The 15,989-nt window shown below is 36.6% G+C and overlaps 1 protein-coding gene across 1 annotated transcript; it reads right to left on the bottom strand.

Annotated features, from left to right (window-relative positions):
• Window positions 1-5,992: 5,992 nt before the first annotated feature.
• SPIC (Spi-C transcription factor) lies at window positions 5,993-15,246 on the bottom strand. The gene is made up of 6 exons (XM_074226689.1): window positions 14,302-15,246; window positions 13,119-13,145; window positions 12,194-12,287; window positions 9,812-9,924; window positions 8,602-8,710; window positions 5,993-6,663 (listed from the first exon to the last, which is right to left on the bottom strand). Exons 2-6 carry the CDS (start codon window positions 13,119-13,121, stop codon window positions 6,236-6,238), a joined length of 747 nt encoding a protein of 248 aa, XP_074082790.1. The 5' UTR covers window positions 13,122-13,145; window positions 14,302-15,246; the 3' UTR covers window positions 5,993-6,235.
• Between the last annotated feature and the right edge of the window lie 743 nt (window positions 15,247-15,989).

Raw genomic sequence — 15,989 nt, 5'->3', positions numbered from 1 at the left:
TTTAACAGGGCAGGCACATACTTGAGATTTGTTTCACTGAACTGAATTTGCCCCTGGAATCCAGATTTAAAAATTTCTACCCAAGAAGACCAGGACAACAATCTCCACCAGACTCCTGGAAGAAGATGATCGTGAATGATGGGCTTTGATGACTTGTGCAGTTTTCCCACAACATTACTGGAGGAATGACTGCTCATCTCCCTGTTCATCATTTCCTTCTAAAACTCTAGTCTAGCTCTGTTCTCATCTTTTTATCTATGCCTGTCCAGTCTGGGACAAGGGTCAGTTAGAGTTCCTCCTCCCAGGCCTTTCTAGAACAAAGTCATTCCCTTTTTTTTTTTTTAACATGAGGCTCCTTTATTCTTATCTAACAATAAAGAATGATGATGCTGATGATAGCTTCCATTGATAAAGTCCTGTAAGATTTGTGGAGAACTTTGTGCATGCTATTTCATTATATCTTCACAATCACCCTATGTGGTAAATGCACATTATTTTCTCCATTTTCTAAGCTCAAAAACAAAGGCCCAGAGAGGTTTAAGTGATTTGCGCTTAATTGCACAAGGATTCCAATTGAGGTCTTCCTGACTCCCAGGTCAACACTGTACCTCCCAACTGCCCTAACTTCATTCTATTTTTAACTTTTTCAGCCTTGGTTAAACCCAAAGGAGTCCATCAAGTCTAGTTTAAATAACAGCGATAGTTTTCTTAAAAGGTAGTGTAGAACAGTGGAAATATTTCTGGCTCTGAGTCAGATGATCCAAGAGCTGATACTTATTACCTGTGTCACTTTGGGTAAGTCACCTGATCTCCTTTGGTCTCCGTTTTTCTCAACTAGAAAATGAGGGGTTGGACAAGATGGTCTCTTTGGTCCCTTCCAGCTCTAGAGCTATGATTCTAGATTCTAGAATTCATTTAAAGTGATAGGCCCCTTGACCCTACTATAAGAGTAAAGTTCCAAAGGTTTCTAAAAGATATAACGTATTAGAAGTGTCAGTCCTGATTGCACAGTGCTAAGATCATAGGAATTATATCTGGGAGGGTCCTTGGAGATCATCATCTCTCTTTAATAACGTTTGTCCAACATTTTTGAAGAAGGGAGGTGATGCCATGACAAGCACGTGAATTGGATTTGAGTGTGTGTGGGGGGGATTATGTTAAGTCCCCAGCCTCACTTTCTTCTCCAGAGCCATCTGGGTCCAGTGGCCAGATAGGAATCAGGACGACTGAAGAAAGCCCTGGATGTGAGGCAGTCAGGTTTAAGTGACTTGCCCAAGATCACACAGCTACTAAATGGCAAGTCTGAGGGCAGATTCAAATTCCCATCCTCCTGAATTCAAAGCCAGTGCTCTATCCAGTACACCACCTAAACTGATAGAGGATATGACTTGTGCAAAATTCAACTACAGGGCTACTTGAGTCCAAATTCAATATTCTTTCTGCTCTGCCCCATTTATATACAGTGTCAATGGGAAATAACACAATAATAGATGTTAAAACATTCTTACTGTGTCTCAGCTGTGTCTTCATTCTTCTTTAGTTTGGGGTTTTTTTCCTCCATAGGTATGATGAGGTCTTGTCCATGGAGGATTTATGAGAAGACATGGATAAAAGTTGTTCAGAATGAGATTGCATGGATGGCTTGTGTTTTGTACCTTCAAAGGAGGTAATCCCATGCAACTGAGATCCACTGAAGTTTAGGTATGAAAGTATCTTACATGTCATCAATCTGAGGAAAATAAGAATTTTTAAGAGGCTGTTATTTTCCTCATTATTAGCTGACACAGGCAATCAAATCAGAGGATCCATATTCAGAGACAAGATCTGTCACTTACACATTGGATGAGGATGTTCTGATGAGTAACAATCTCCACTGATGGAACCAATGAGCTCATGGGAGGGTCACAGAGCTTGTCACCTCACTACCTGGAAGAGATAATTTATTAGATAAATAGAGATGATTAAATAAAAAGAGAACTTATTAGATAAAGTTCTGGAATATTTATTAACATTCATACAAGTGACGGAGAACTATTGTGAATACAAAATCCTGATGAATTTAATATTTACTAATTAGACACAGAGCAAAGCCTAACCTTAAGGTCCCAATAACTTCTCTGATGCTTATGTTAAAGTCCTTGTTTCTTGAGTGAAGAAACCACAAACATAATTTTATTCAATGATCCTAAATTTTCCAGTAACAATGTCAATACTTTGCCAGTTCCAACTGAAGCAAAAAACAGGAAGAATTTTGTTTAACCAAAATGTTAGCATTATCTTGAAGGAGATTCTGTAAGAGACTCCTTTTAAAAAAAAAAGATTCCCTATGGAAGATGAAGCCTTGCTGATGGCATCAGATTCTGGAACACTACAGTATTCCCTCAAGAAGATCCATGTTCACTCAAATGAGATTGTCCTAACAATCTATCCTTGAAAAACAAAGTGGGTTAGCAACTCTTTTAGTAGTGGCAAAGAACTGGAAATTGAGGGGATGCCCATCCATTGGGGAGTGGCTAAACAAATTATAGTATCTGAAATGTTATAGAGCACTCTTGTCCTGTAAGAAATCATGACTGGTCGGACTTTGGAGAAACATAGAAAGACTTGCAATGAAATAATGCTGAGTGAAGTGAGCAGAACGAGAACATTGTATATATTAATAATAGCACTGTGAGATGATCAATGATGATGGATGCAGCTCCTCCCAGCAGTTCAGAGATCAAGGACAATTCTGAGACACCTACTATGGACAATGCATCTACATCCAGAGAAAAATCTATGGGGTCTGAATGCAGAGCAAAGGATTCTATATTTACTTTCTTAAAACTTTTTTCATGTTTTTCCTTTCTTTATCATGTCTTTCCTTTCCCCTGAGTTCTAATTCCTCTTTTACAACATGACTAATATGGAAATATGTTAATATGATTGTATTTACACAACTTTTACCAGATTGTTTCCCACCAAGGGGAGGGGAGGGAAGGAAGGGTGGTAGAGAAATGTGGAATTCATAAACTTGCAAATGGATGAATGTTGAAAACTACCTTTGCATGTAATTGGAAAATAAAATAAAATTTCAATTAAAAAAGGGAGTGACTTCATATTGCCCCATGATGATGGGCGGTCAAGAGGAAGCAGAGATGTGAGATGTGAGAAAAGCAATCTACCAATCAACACGCAATGATTAAATGGCTACCAATATCAGTCTGAGGATACAAAGACAGAAAATTTGGAAGAGGATAAAATGTAGAAAGATGAAAATAGTCTGAGTGAATGGGCTGAGGAATACCCAGAAGAATAGAAAGGATTTTATTTTTCTAGAGTTTAAAAGGGGACTAAATATCATCATTTGAAGAAGAAATGAAAAATGTCAATGAGACAATCCAGAAAATGCAGAACCCTTAAGTCAGAGCTTGAAGAAAGGGCTAACTAAAGAGAAGTGATCACAGAAAGTGCCTGGAAAAGATTCTTTCATTCTTTAAGCATGTGTCAAGTCTGCATTTATTTGTAAACTCCCTCCCCTTAAATTTTGCTGCTGCTGCTGCTTATTTGTTTTCAAATGGGACCAATGACATCATGGGTGGTGTTGTGACACAAATTGAACTTAAGTGAGACAGTTGCACAAAAAGAAGACAAAAGCCAAGATAAATGGCAATGGCCCAGGATGCAAAGGATGACCTTGGCGTCTTTGATGTCTGACCCAGCTATAAGTGCTTCAACAGAGCCTTCTTCAGCCCCCATCATGGCTATTGGAACAAATCGTTCTCCTCTGCCTGTTCCACTGGGGCAAGTCTTTTGCTTGGGGTAGACGTCGCACTCGCTGATGAGCTTGAGGCCTGTTTGTTTACCCTTAACCTGGCTTAGACTGCTTGCCAGGGGATTTTACGAGGGTGTGGCTGCTGCCTATGTTGCTGCTTCTAGGAGCCACAGGTGAAAGTTGAGTGCCAGGTGGAAAAAGACTTAGCAAGCCTCACGCCAGGAGCACTAGTCCTCTCGAACACCCCATACCTTCCCTTAAAATCAAGTTTAATTGGTTGGAAAGACAACATGCTGAAGTGTAATGAGAAGCAGTAGTAGAGCAGTGTTAGAATTCAAGGGTACATCTTTGGCAGAGATTATTCTCTGCTATTTGACTCTTGCGGTATCAGAGAAATGTGAACTTGGATGAGTGGGGAGCCAGATTCCACTTTTACAGATTTCTCAGATTCTTGACTGAGAACTGATTTTGATGATGGAAAAACCCACGAAGACCCTGTGTACCTGATTGCAGTGGAAGGAAGGGAAATGAGGAGCATTGGAGTAGGAAGAATAAGGGTAGAGTTTAAACTCAGCCCTAATGACTAAAATAGCTGGGTGCTGCGAGCAAGTCCTCCAACTTTTCTGAGCCTCAGTTTTGTCATCTGCTATAACTCAATGACTATTTTACATGCTTGTTTTGAGAAAGGTATCCTGTTCTTTTTATTATTATTGTGGAGGAGGGGGAAAGCTGTAGTAATCCAGAAAAAAACACTAGGTTTAGAAATAGAGGCCTGAGTGTGACTCTTGACCCTACCACGTTCCTGCTGTGTGGGACTGCTAAATTCTCTGTACCTCAGTTTCCTCATCTGTAAAGCAGAGACCCATCTCACAGAATTGTTAAGAGGAAAGCAGTTTGTAAAACAGGGTAAATCATTCCATAACTATCAGCTACCTGGATAGCGCAGTGAGGGCGCTCCATAGTGCTCAGACAGACTCATCTTCCCAAGTTCAAATCTGCCCTTAGTCACTTACTGAATGACCCTCATAAGTCACTTACTCCTGACTGCCTCAGTTTCCACATTTGTCAAGTGAGCTGGCAAAGGAAATAGCAAACCACTTTGATATCTTTGCCAAGAAAACCCCACATGGGGTTTTGGAGAGTTCAGACACAGCTGAAATGACCAAACAACAACCTGAATTCAGTTCTCAATTCTCTATTTACTATCTTGGGCCTTACCTTCATCGTTGTAAAATGGAGTAGTTTGATGAGGTAATCTCTAAAGTCCCTTCCAGCTCTAATTCCTTTTGCTTTAGAACCTGGGGATAACCTTTGGAGGACTCTACAAAACAGAGAAGATTCTTCAGCCCAGGAGTCATGACTTGACTCACATTTCCTACCTGTGAGCACATTAACATTGTACTTTAAGTCTGAATTCACTCTCTCCGTGAATATGACATTTACTGGTAGGAGAGTGAGCAATAAATGAATGGGAGCAGATGCTGTATCTACTGTTCTTGCCAAGTCCTTAGTAATTATCTTTGCTTGAGGGTTTATTAAGTTTTTTAAGGTTTTTTTTTTTTTTTTTTTTGCAAGGCAATGGAATTAAGTGGCTTTCCCAAGGCCCCACAGCTAGGTAATTATTAAGTGTGTGAGGCCGGATTTGAACTCAGGTACTCCTGACTCCAGGGCCAATGCTCTATCCACTGAGCAACCTAGCTGCCCCTGCTGAGGGTTTATTAAATCTCCTGGAATATCGTTCATAGGATATACACCGGTAGCTCTAGAAGGATGGCATCACTGTGTGAGAGTAGTTGCCCTTCTGGGGACCCAACTCAGAAGTATAAATACATATTTGGAGAGTATCCCAGAATAGTTTATAAAACAGATATTCTTTACCTAAATTCTGTGAACTTATCTTTTTAAAATATATTTTTGAAAACTATATTTCATTATAATTGATTCCTTTGGAGTGCTATAATTTTATTTTATATATTTAAAAAATGTTGGGTTCCATTTCTACCTCTGACATATTAACTGTGTAACTATGGGTAAGTGACTTTACTGCCCTAGGCCTTTGTTTCTCATTTTGCAAATGTGTAAAGTAAAGACTCTTCCATAAGGTTTTTGTGAGAGTCAACTGAGATAATGTACATAAGATATTTAGTAAATCCTAAAACACATAAGTTATAGTTATTATTACCAGTTTAGGAAGATGATGCTTCTGTAAATAATAAAAACTTTTATGCTTTTAAATATATAACTTGAAGAGAAAATGGCATTTTAAGGCAGTAATCTCAAAGAAATTTAATTTTAAAACATTCAGTTCAATGTATCATTTACAGAATTCCATTCAACTTTATGAGTTGTATACCATCAAAATTACAACATATAGCAACGATGAAATGAAATGAATTTTGCCTTGATTTGAGAGGAAAGCCCTTATCTTATAAGAATTTCTGGTGTCTACAAAACCTTGTAATGGGGATGAAAGGCAGGCTCCTAGCAGTCAAAGTAACCTAGATCATTATCTTTGCTATACATGTAATTGTAATTGGTGTTCCAGTTGTTTAGATTGGGTTGTTCTTGGTCAGATTGAATATATTGTGAATAGATTATTTCTTTTCCCAAGAACAAAGGTGGGGAGAGTCTCTGAAGGATCACCTCACTGAACTGATAGGTTAGCTTCCTACGAATTTTCAAGATTTCCCCAGTTCTTCCATAGTTCCTCAAGGCTCTAGCCATTTTCTGGTAAGTCATGGTCTTGCGGTTGCCTTTTCTTCTTCCCCAAAGTTCTGCAAGTTTCTCTTTGTTTTTGGAAACAAACTGAAAGACTCCCTTTGATTTATCTACCCACTGGATACAGGATGCCATCTCAGGATCACACAAAGACTCATGAAGGTATTCAAACAGTCGAAGCTTCTTTCTCCCTAGATGTAGAATAAAACATGTCATAGATTGGAATATCCCATAGAAGTGTTAGGTGTGCAGCAACAGCTCTATAAATGCTTCCTTCCTGAATCTTGAATGAGCTCACAGTGCTGGGAACAATTCCCTGTCCATGTCATCTTCTAGGAACTAATTTTATGGGAATGACCTGGCACTTGAAAGCCATTGTATTAGGCTTCTAAGGCCACTAAGGTACCCAAGAGTCTCACTACCAAGAGAATTATTTCAGATATTAATTGACTATACCACAATCTAGCATTTCAGCTGGATTCCTTGTTAGCAAATCAAAATTTACATAACCTTCATTTGTAAAGAAAACTAAGAACCTCCTTTTGCTATATGAGGTTATTTATCAGTCTTTTTTTTTTTTCTAAGCAAACCTCTATTGAGTTTAGGTTTCAGAGTTAGACACTAAAGTTCTTTTGAGAACAACAAAATGAACAAAGGAGATGTTCTTAAAAGATTCTTAAGTAAAACCATTTTCAGAATTAAGACATGTAAAAAAAAGGCTGAGTTTAGGGATTTGAAAAAACAACTCTGGATTTGTCATGTGTCTTGAAAAATATAATAACATATAATGTAATGTCATAAGGGACAAATCAGGATACATTACCAAACCTAACCTCACCATTTACTTATGAATCCAAACTTTTTCAGGAACATCGGCCACACACAATTTTGAACCATCTTGATAAGGTACACAAAAGGTCATTCTATGCATAATGACATTTTTCATTGCTATGAACTATATAGGACTCTTTTCTAATAACCAGTTTACAATGCAGGATAAGTTAAGACGCTGGCAAGAAATCTTGATATATTTTTATTCTCAATGGGACAGAAAATGATGTAAATATTCTTAATGAGTAGAACAGTAGACAACCACACAATTTGTGACACAAATTCCTTAGCATCAGTTTCCACTTTTTGTAACCTATAGCACATTGTGAGCAAAATGGAATTGTGAATTCCCAGGAAATTGCTTTACTTGTCTGTGTAAAAAAAAAAAACCTCCATGGGGAATAGTATTCTTGCATTATTTATCATCCATTCAAGAACTTCAAAGGTTTTGTAACTAACCTTATCTTTTGAATGCTATAATTTCCAGTTTATGAATTGAAAACCGTAAGGGACTTACCAAAGGATATGGACATAAAAAAAAACCAGAACTCTTCTGACCCCCTGGCCACTATGTGGTACTTTCTACATTTTCAAATAATTTCCAATGAGAACCATTTCTTAAGTGCCTAATTTCATATGGCTCCTTGCCAAGAGAACATATAAAAATACTCACTGAGCCTCAGGAGCTCAAACTGGATGAAGTTATGAAAAGAAATCCTGAGCAGAAGGTGGCAAATTATCCCTCCTTAGGCTTTAAAGTATAAATACAACAACCACATATTGAGGACATTTTGGAAAATGTCTGTATTATCTGTGTAAGAACTATAGAAGATGAATAAATTAAAATAAATTAAAAAAAACATTCTTCAAGGGTTCCCTATTTGCCAAGTACTATACTAAGCCCTGGGGATCCAGATAGCAAAGAGAGACAGCCTTTGCCTGTAAGGAACTTAGTTTTAATATGGGGAGACAACATGGAGGAGTGGGGGGCCAGGGAGGGGAAATTTGGTCTTGAAAGTTATAGAAATGTTGAGTGGGATCATGGAATGGATTGACACAGCCCTTCCAGGAATAATGATAGACTTGATGTTTTAGAACATTGTACAAGAGTTTACTTCTGAGACTGGGACCCACTGTGGATCTCACTATAACAGACTTTGATGTGATACATTGTCAGTCAGAATTGATTTTTTTCACTGGCAGGAATAGACTTAGAGATATTTTGATATGAAACTCCTTGAAAGCATTTTTCAAAAAAAAATATTCTAGAACACTGAATCAAAGAGTGATTAACACACCTTTTCCTCCTCTTTGTTGGACAGGAGTAGTCTGCAACCCCTGGTTTTCAGTCATATTCTGCAGGGCATGATGAATGCTTCCTTCAAAATAGAAGTCAGTAGTACTATTCTAATGATAAAGATAAAAATTTAATCAGCAGGGAACACCCAGAGAAATGAATTAAGAGACCCTAGAGGGGCAGCTAGGTGACACAGTGGATACAACACTGGACCTGAAATCAGTTCAAATCTGGCCTCAGACACTTAATACTTAGCTGTGTGATCTTGAGCAGGTAGCATAACCCCATTGCCTTGCAAAAACAAAACAAAACAAAAAACCAAAGAGTGACCCTAGAAACATTTCCCTTCCGCATTGGTTGCTAGAAGGTAGTTGGCGTGGCCCAGTTTAGTCAATTCTTTCCTTTAAATACAGGAAGGATCTCGGAGCTGATTATTAACAGATGTAAGTTGAGTATTCTGGTGAATCACTGGACAAGTCCCCCCTGATTTGTTGGCAGATTATATCCTTTGCATATGTCTGAGGAAAAGAAGGAGCAGCAATAACCTATGGTCTCTGAAAAACTAATTTGTGGTCTAACAGGATGAGTATCTGTAGGCCTATTTCGTAGAAGTAGCCTGGTCCTATCTCATGGGAATCATCAACATCATCAACAACATCAACCACCATCATATCATCATCATAACTGTTATTGGTATTGTTATAGTAACAACTAACATTTTAAATGTGATTTAATGTTCTAAAATTTTCAACGAATAAGCTTGGCCCCAAATAAGAGTCATGAGATGACTTGTCCTTACTTTTTTGGGGAAGGTTAGGGTGAAGTTCACAGGGGAATATTGACTATATTTGACAGAATTTTTTCCCAACGTATTGGTTTATTTTTTTTTTTATTAAACTTTGTTTTTCTTTTTTAAAAAAGTGATTTAAAATTTTCAAGGCAATGTACATATTCTATTTGATCTATTTAATAATATATTCATAATTGGTAATGTTTTTGATGATTCTCTAACACTTAATCCACATTAGTTGTTTTCATAGGCTCATTAATACATGGCCACTGGGAAGCATCATTGCAGTCAGCAAGTTTCAAGGTTATCAAATGGAAAGGAACTCACCAGCTACAGTATCATCTGTACTAGTCTCAATATCAACAGGGAAATCGGCCCATTCTAATGACTAGGAATGTAGTCATATTAAACCTCTACTTACAATCACAGTTCTCCAGTTATAGACAGCTTCTTCTGTGGGGAGTACTCCATAACAGTTGGGATTTCCTCTGAGATGAGGATAATGATTGAGGAAAGTCAAGTAATTTTTGTAATCTAATTGAAAAGAAGAGAAGAAACATGAAATATCATAGTTAATTTTTTAAATTTTATGTAAAATAAATTTCCTGGAGGAAGAAGCATTCCATTCCCATTCAGGGTAAACTTTTATAAGGTTGGAGTTCATTGAATAGAGTGATCATACACACACACACACACACACACACACACACACACACACACACACACACCCAAAAGCCCCAGACTAGAGCAAGAAAAAAAATTTTTTAAATTGTACATGATGTCAGGAAATAAAAGTTGTTCTCTATTGATAGAAATGATAAAGTAAATAATTATAATTCCAAATATTAATATTTCAACTTGAATAGGTTTTTAGGACATGATTTAGAAATATTCTTTATACAATGAAACAAATGTCTGATTACTAACCAAGAAGGCATCATTCTCTACAAAAAAATGACTTTGTTTTATTTCCAGATATACAAAATGGTTCTAGGATGAGGCAACTAGGTGGCATCAAAGAGAGAAGCCCTGAGTGCAAATGCCCCTTCAGCCACTTGCTAGCTCTGTGACCCTGGACAAGTCACTTTACACTCTAATCTGTAAACTATTTCATAGGATTGTTGTACGGATTCAGTGAGAGAACATATGTAAAGCACTTTTCAGACCTTCAAGTATTATATAAATTCTGACTATTATAAGTCTGGCCTATGTTGTCAAATGCTCAGAAAAGCAATAACTGTTTCCCAGATTCTATCCCAATGTGCTGCTATATCCAAATGACCAAGATGACTTGAGGATACTTCTGAAAATACTTTTTCTGCTACTCAAACTGTGTGGGAACACTTTTTTACCATGCTAAAATCTCAAGAGGAAATCTACAAGTTGTGGATGGTAAGCTCTAAATAAAAAAAAAATTATGAAATGAAAGCAAGCTAAAGACCAAGGCAAGGGACACTCTACCATCACACAGATTGTTAGTTTAAGGATTTATCTATCCCATTAAAGAATCACAGAATTTTAGGGTTGAGAAGCTTCAAAGACTCTCTATTCCAGTTCTTTGCCTTTTTTATTTCATAACCTCTTTGGGTATATTCATAGGGGGACCCCTTTGATCCCTTTTCAAAACAATGACTTTAAATGACTAAAATCAAATATATAAGATTTTTTAACTAACCCACATTCTCCTCTAAAACAATATGATTAACAATACAATATTGTTATGATATGTTATGTAATAGGTATAACATAATTATGTTAAATTATTAAATACTATATATTATAATAACAGTATATATAAATGATATATATTTGTCAAACAATGTGAATATATTACTGAATACAAGTGGTAATTAATGATATAATATTTTATAGTTTTACATGGTACTTTGCATATTTTCTCTTTTTTTATCTTTATAAAAACCATGGGAGGTGTGGAATACAAGTATCATTTTTACAGAGGAGGGAATCGAAAGAAGTGTAATTAGATAGTGATTAGTCCAAGATCACATGTTCTTCCCATTAGCACTCAACAGAATGGTAAAAACCATCTCTTCCACCCTGCCCCCCCCCCAACCCTGAAGTTAAACTCAAGTCTTCTGCTTCCAAACCTAAATTGATTTCTACTACATTATACTACCTTTAGTTTTGGGCATATTCTACTCATGGCACCTAAAAGTGAATTATGGTAAATGAGCAGGAGATGGCAAAAGGAAAACAAAAAAACAAAAACAATGACTTTGGCCAAAAATTAAGCTTGTATTAAGCTTGGGAATAGAAGCTTCATAGGCATAATAGAATGACCCAAGATTAGCAGATTTAAGTACTTATGGGAATCACAATAACCTCCAAGAATAGTGTAGGACTTGTGTACTTTAGAGTTGTGGGGAGGGGGCATAGAATAGGACTTTGGGGTAAATTTCTGAGAAGTGTTTTTCTGAATAGCTAGCATTTAAACTTCCATTTTAAAAAGAGTTACTGAACAAATTTAACCTCACCAGCAAAAGTGACTCATAATTTCAAAATCAAAAATTAACATTGACTCTCATGGCAAATAGCTCTGTCGATTGGGTTAGGGTTTTCTGGACTTCCCATGTGGAAAGACTCATTGCCATAATCTGTACCTTCTATCATAAGACTTTAGAACCAAGAATGAATTTCTTTAGCATGACCTTCCTGGGGTGCATTCTGCCTCAATAAGACTGGTTATCATGGTCTTATCCCCTCTGTCTTATCTCTCCCAGATAGCTCTGACTCCAAAGAACTGGAAGTTCCAGGTAATAACTTTTGGATGGCTTATCTTTACCTGGGGAATACTGATGGTCCCCAGCTGAATGTTGCTGCATTACCTCAAAAGCATCTTCAAATGCTTGACCCAGCATGTCTTGTTCCAGCCAGCTCTGTAAGAGCAAAGAGAAGTCACTTGCTTATTATGCCAGTGTTCAATACTCACAAAGTTGATTTTTTCCCCTAATTTAAAATGCAGTATAAAATTCTAAATGACATGTTAACACAGGATCTAGTTTCAGAGAGAAACTCTTGCCATCCTTAAACATCATAGATTTTAGAAGGAATTTTATCTTTAATAAATATACATGTCCAAAATAGAGGTAAGGTTGTAGGGAATAAAAGGTAGAATAAATAACTGTCAATAAGATTTAAAAAAAAAAAGACAAAAAGAAGAAGCCCCTTGAAGATTGAGGATTTTTTTTTTGATCCTGACCCATAATTCCAGAATGCAGGGATCTCCCAGTGAGGAAACTCCCTCTTATCAATGTGGATTTGATATATACTGCAACTTATATTGCCTAGAGTATAATTGCCTGGAGCAAGGTAAAATGATTTGCCCAGGGTCACACAGTCAATATGTGTCAAAGGCAGAATTTGAACCAAGGTCTTTCTGACTTCAAGGGCGGGTTCTCTATTTACTACCTCAGGATGTCTCTTAACTGGGGAAAGAAAAAGAAGAAAGAGATTATCGTACATTTGCGTAAATGGCATGTTATTAATAACTTTTAGAGCATAATAAAGAATGTCTTTAAAAAATTTCAAACTGATATTTTTAAATTATATAATTGCACTACTTTATAAAGCAATTTTCCTATTTCTAATGAAGCATCTAGGAAGAACATTCCACTAACAACATCCCCTAAAATATTTCATCTTTAAAGTAGAGTAAGAAGGAAAGAATAGAAAAAATGGAAGGGGTAATGGAAAAGTATCAAACTTACCATGGCTTCATTAACAAAGCAGTTATCCTGAAAAAAATTAATATTCATCCATTTTAACAAAAAAATTAAGTCAAGCATTAGGATAATTTTGAATTAAAAGATCTTGAATCATGTCAGATTTGAAAAGTATTAGAAAACTTAATGAAAATAAAACAAAAATTTATGAAATAAGAGTTCTGGTTAACTGATTCAAATATATGTAAATGATTTCCATGGTCTTATGTAAAAGTCCTTAGAATAATTCCCAATTTTTTTCATTATTGAAATATTTTTAAAAATCTGATCATTAGAATAAAAATTGCTATTGGCATTTCATTTTATTATCTCTACTATTTAATTTTTGAATGAAAATAAATATATAAATGATCCAGTATCAGGTACCAGAGACCCTTAAACGTTTTAGAAATCCCTAAGGCACCAATAATATCTTTTATCTTAACACAGTGCTTCATCTATATAACTTCATGTGAGCTCTCTGCTTCTGTCAACAAAAGAATATTGAAGATACTCCTATACTGTATGTTTTCAGGAATGCCACTTAAACCTTTATTCAATAGAGCAACTAAGACATTATTGATGACTAAAAAAAAAGGATGAATTCATGGTGGATTTAAAACAGCTTATCCTTTAATTTTACATAAAGTTGTTTTATTTACACAAATTCCTAAAAATTTATTAAGTTAATGTATTGTTCCTCAGCAATTAATTTCAATTGTCAAAATTCCTTGTTTTGGTAGAATCATATCATACCAAATGATCAAAATGGGATGGGAAAAAAACCCTTCATTATGTATTTTTTAAAAGTTTTCAAAGGTTGATTGATACCTTAATTCAAAAACATGGAAACAAACAGGTTTACTTCATTAAGCTTTAAACCAGGATACAGATAATAACATAGAGTTGTGGTTTAAATTACATCCTTAAAACCTAAGCTTAGTTCTTTGACTATAAGAACCCAGAGATCTCTTTCATTTAAAACAATGAGATTCCAGCTTAGCATATCAATCATTCCACAAGCATTCATTAAATGCCTACTATGTGTAAGGGTTTGTGCTAACAGTGCTGGCAATCTAAAGAAACAGATGAAATCAGAATGCATAACTTGGATAGTGTTACATAATTAACTCAGTGATCAGTAGAGAAAGTTATATTGTACCTTGAAAAGCAAAAACTGAGCACTTACCAGGAGAGAGATTTTCAGTCCTCTATCAAGATGTCTTCATTAATAACTTAAGAGGCTGAACTGTTGAAAAACAAACTGGCAAGGCTGCATTAAATAGGTGGTTTTGGGGAAGTGCTCAAAAGGGGATTTTTTTTTAAAAGATACAGGGCCTTCATAATTTCTGTTTGATGACATGAATGAGACACACCAGGGACTGTTATTATGAAAAGGCATCTCCATTCAGTTCTGAGCCCAGAGCATTATAAACATAGTAAAATGAGAATAAAGGGTTTGATAAAACATTTCCAGGTACAAGGCATTTTTGTATCTATTGTCTCATGTGTACTTTATGACAGAGATATGGGTTGGTTTCCTTGATATATGGAACTCCCTGGTGAGGAAATTCCCTAGGCCAATGCAGGTTGTCAACCTTTTCTTCTGGCTTAGAATACTATTAGAGATTTAGAGACTTGCCCAGGGTTATAGAGCAGCGATGTGGCAGAGGCAAGACTGGGACCCAAGTGGCATTGGTTGCCAGGCCAGCTTTCTCACCTCCTTTCTGTAATTTATGACAATCCCGTGAAATAGGGGATTGCCAGTATTATCATCTCCATTTTACAGATGAGGAAACAAGGTTAAAAGACAGTTCATATCATTAGCTCAAGGTCATCCAATTGGTCTCTACTGTAGCTGGGATTTGAACCCACAACTTCTGATGTCCAGTCTAGTATTGGCTTTCCTCTCTCTCCCAGGCTGGAGGTCACTCATGGGCCTGGCTGCATACTGTTCATTCCCAGGGAAGCATGCTTCTGCTCTGGTTCGCCCCTCCTAAGGCGGCCTCATGGTAAAACCTTTCCCCTCCCTCCCTAGGATCCACCATTTTGGAGCAGGACTTAGTTCAAATAATTACCAAATCTGATTAGTTCAAAACTCCTCAACTCAAGTGATCCACCAACCTCAGCCTCCCCTGGGGCACGACAGGGCTCTTTCTATTAAATCATGATGCCCTATGAAACAAGCCCCTTGAATCCATCTTTATAGATCTGAGGGGAGAAGTGATTTCCATCTGGAGCCATGTTTAATTGTGTCTTGATAGACATTTTTTCATTCTGGTTCACTGACAACCCACCTGTGAAGCATTGAACCTTGTGGGTCCCATTTTTCTCCCCTGTAAAATAAGGGGTTGCCTAGATGACTTCATTTCAGCTCTAGATTTATGATCCTATGATCTTAACAAATGATAAAAACAGCTCACATTTCTACAGCACTTTATAAACTATAAAATTTCTACATTTCTATAGCATTTTCTAGTTTACAAAGTGCTTTTCTTACAACAACCTTAAGGGATGGGCAATACAAATATTTTTTACAGATCTTACAGATGAGAAAACAGGCTCAGAAAGACTAATTGTTATGTCTAAGGTCCCAGTGAACTAATAAAACTGAAAGAAGTGCTGAACTTGGAGTCACAGGACCTGAGTTCACATTCTGACTCTGCATAGTGTTTGGCACTTCCTGTGGACCTCAGGTCCCTCCTCTGAAATAGATTGGACTAGGTGATTCCTAAGGTTCATTTCGGTTCTAGATGTATGATTATAAATGTTAATCTTAAATCTAGGTCTTTTTCCTCTCAAAAAGCACTCTATTGACTGATGCATAAGAGGCTGTATCATACTATTAGATAAAATGAGGGAAGTGACCTTGGTGTT

This window comes from Macrotis lagotis, chromosome 2 (genome assembly GCF_037893015.1).
Source record: "Macrotis lagotis isolate mMagLag1 chromosome 2, bilby.v1.9.chrom.fasta, whole genome shotgun sequence".
Taxonomy (NCBI): domain Eukaryota; kingdom Metazoa; phylum Chordata; class Mammalia; order Peramelemorphia; family Peramelidae; genus Macrotis; species Macrotis lagotis.
Note: the sequence above shows the minus strand (reverse complement) of the source record. Positions and strands in the feature narration are given on the sequence as shown.

What these genes read in the sequence shown, in the direction of transcription:
- SPIC (XM_074226689.1), bottom strand. An exon ending in ATAACTGGAGAACTGTGATT is followed by an intron (nt 8,711 to 9,811) that starts GTAAGTAGAGGT and finishes CTTTATCATTAG; the next exon opens with AATAGTACTACTGACTTCTA. An exon ending in CCAACAAAGAGGAGGAAAAG is followed by an intron (nt 6,664 to 8,601) that starts GTGTGTTAATCA and finishes TTCTACATCTAG; the next exon opens with GGAGAAAGAAGCTTCGACTG.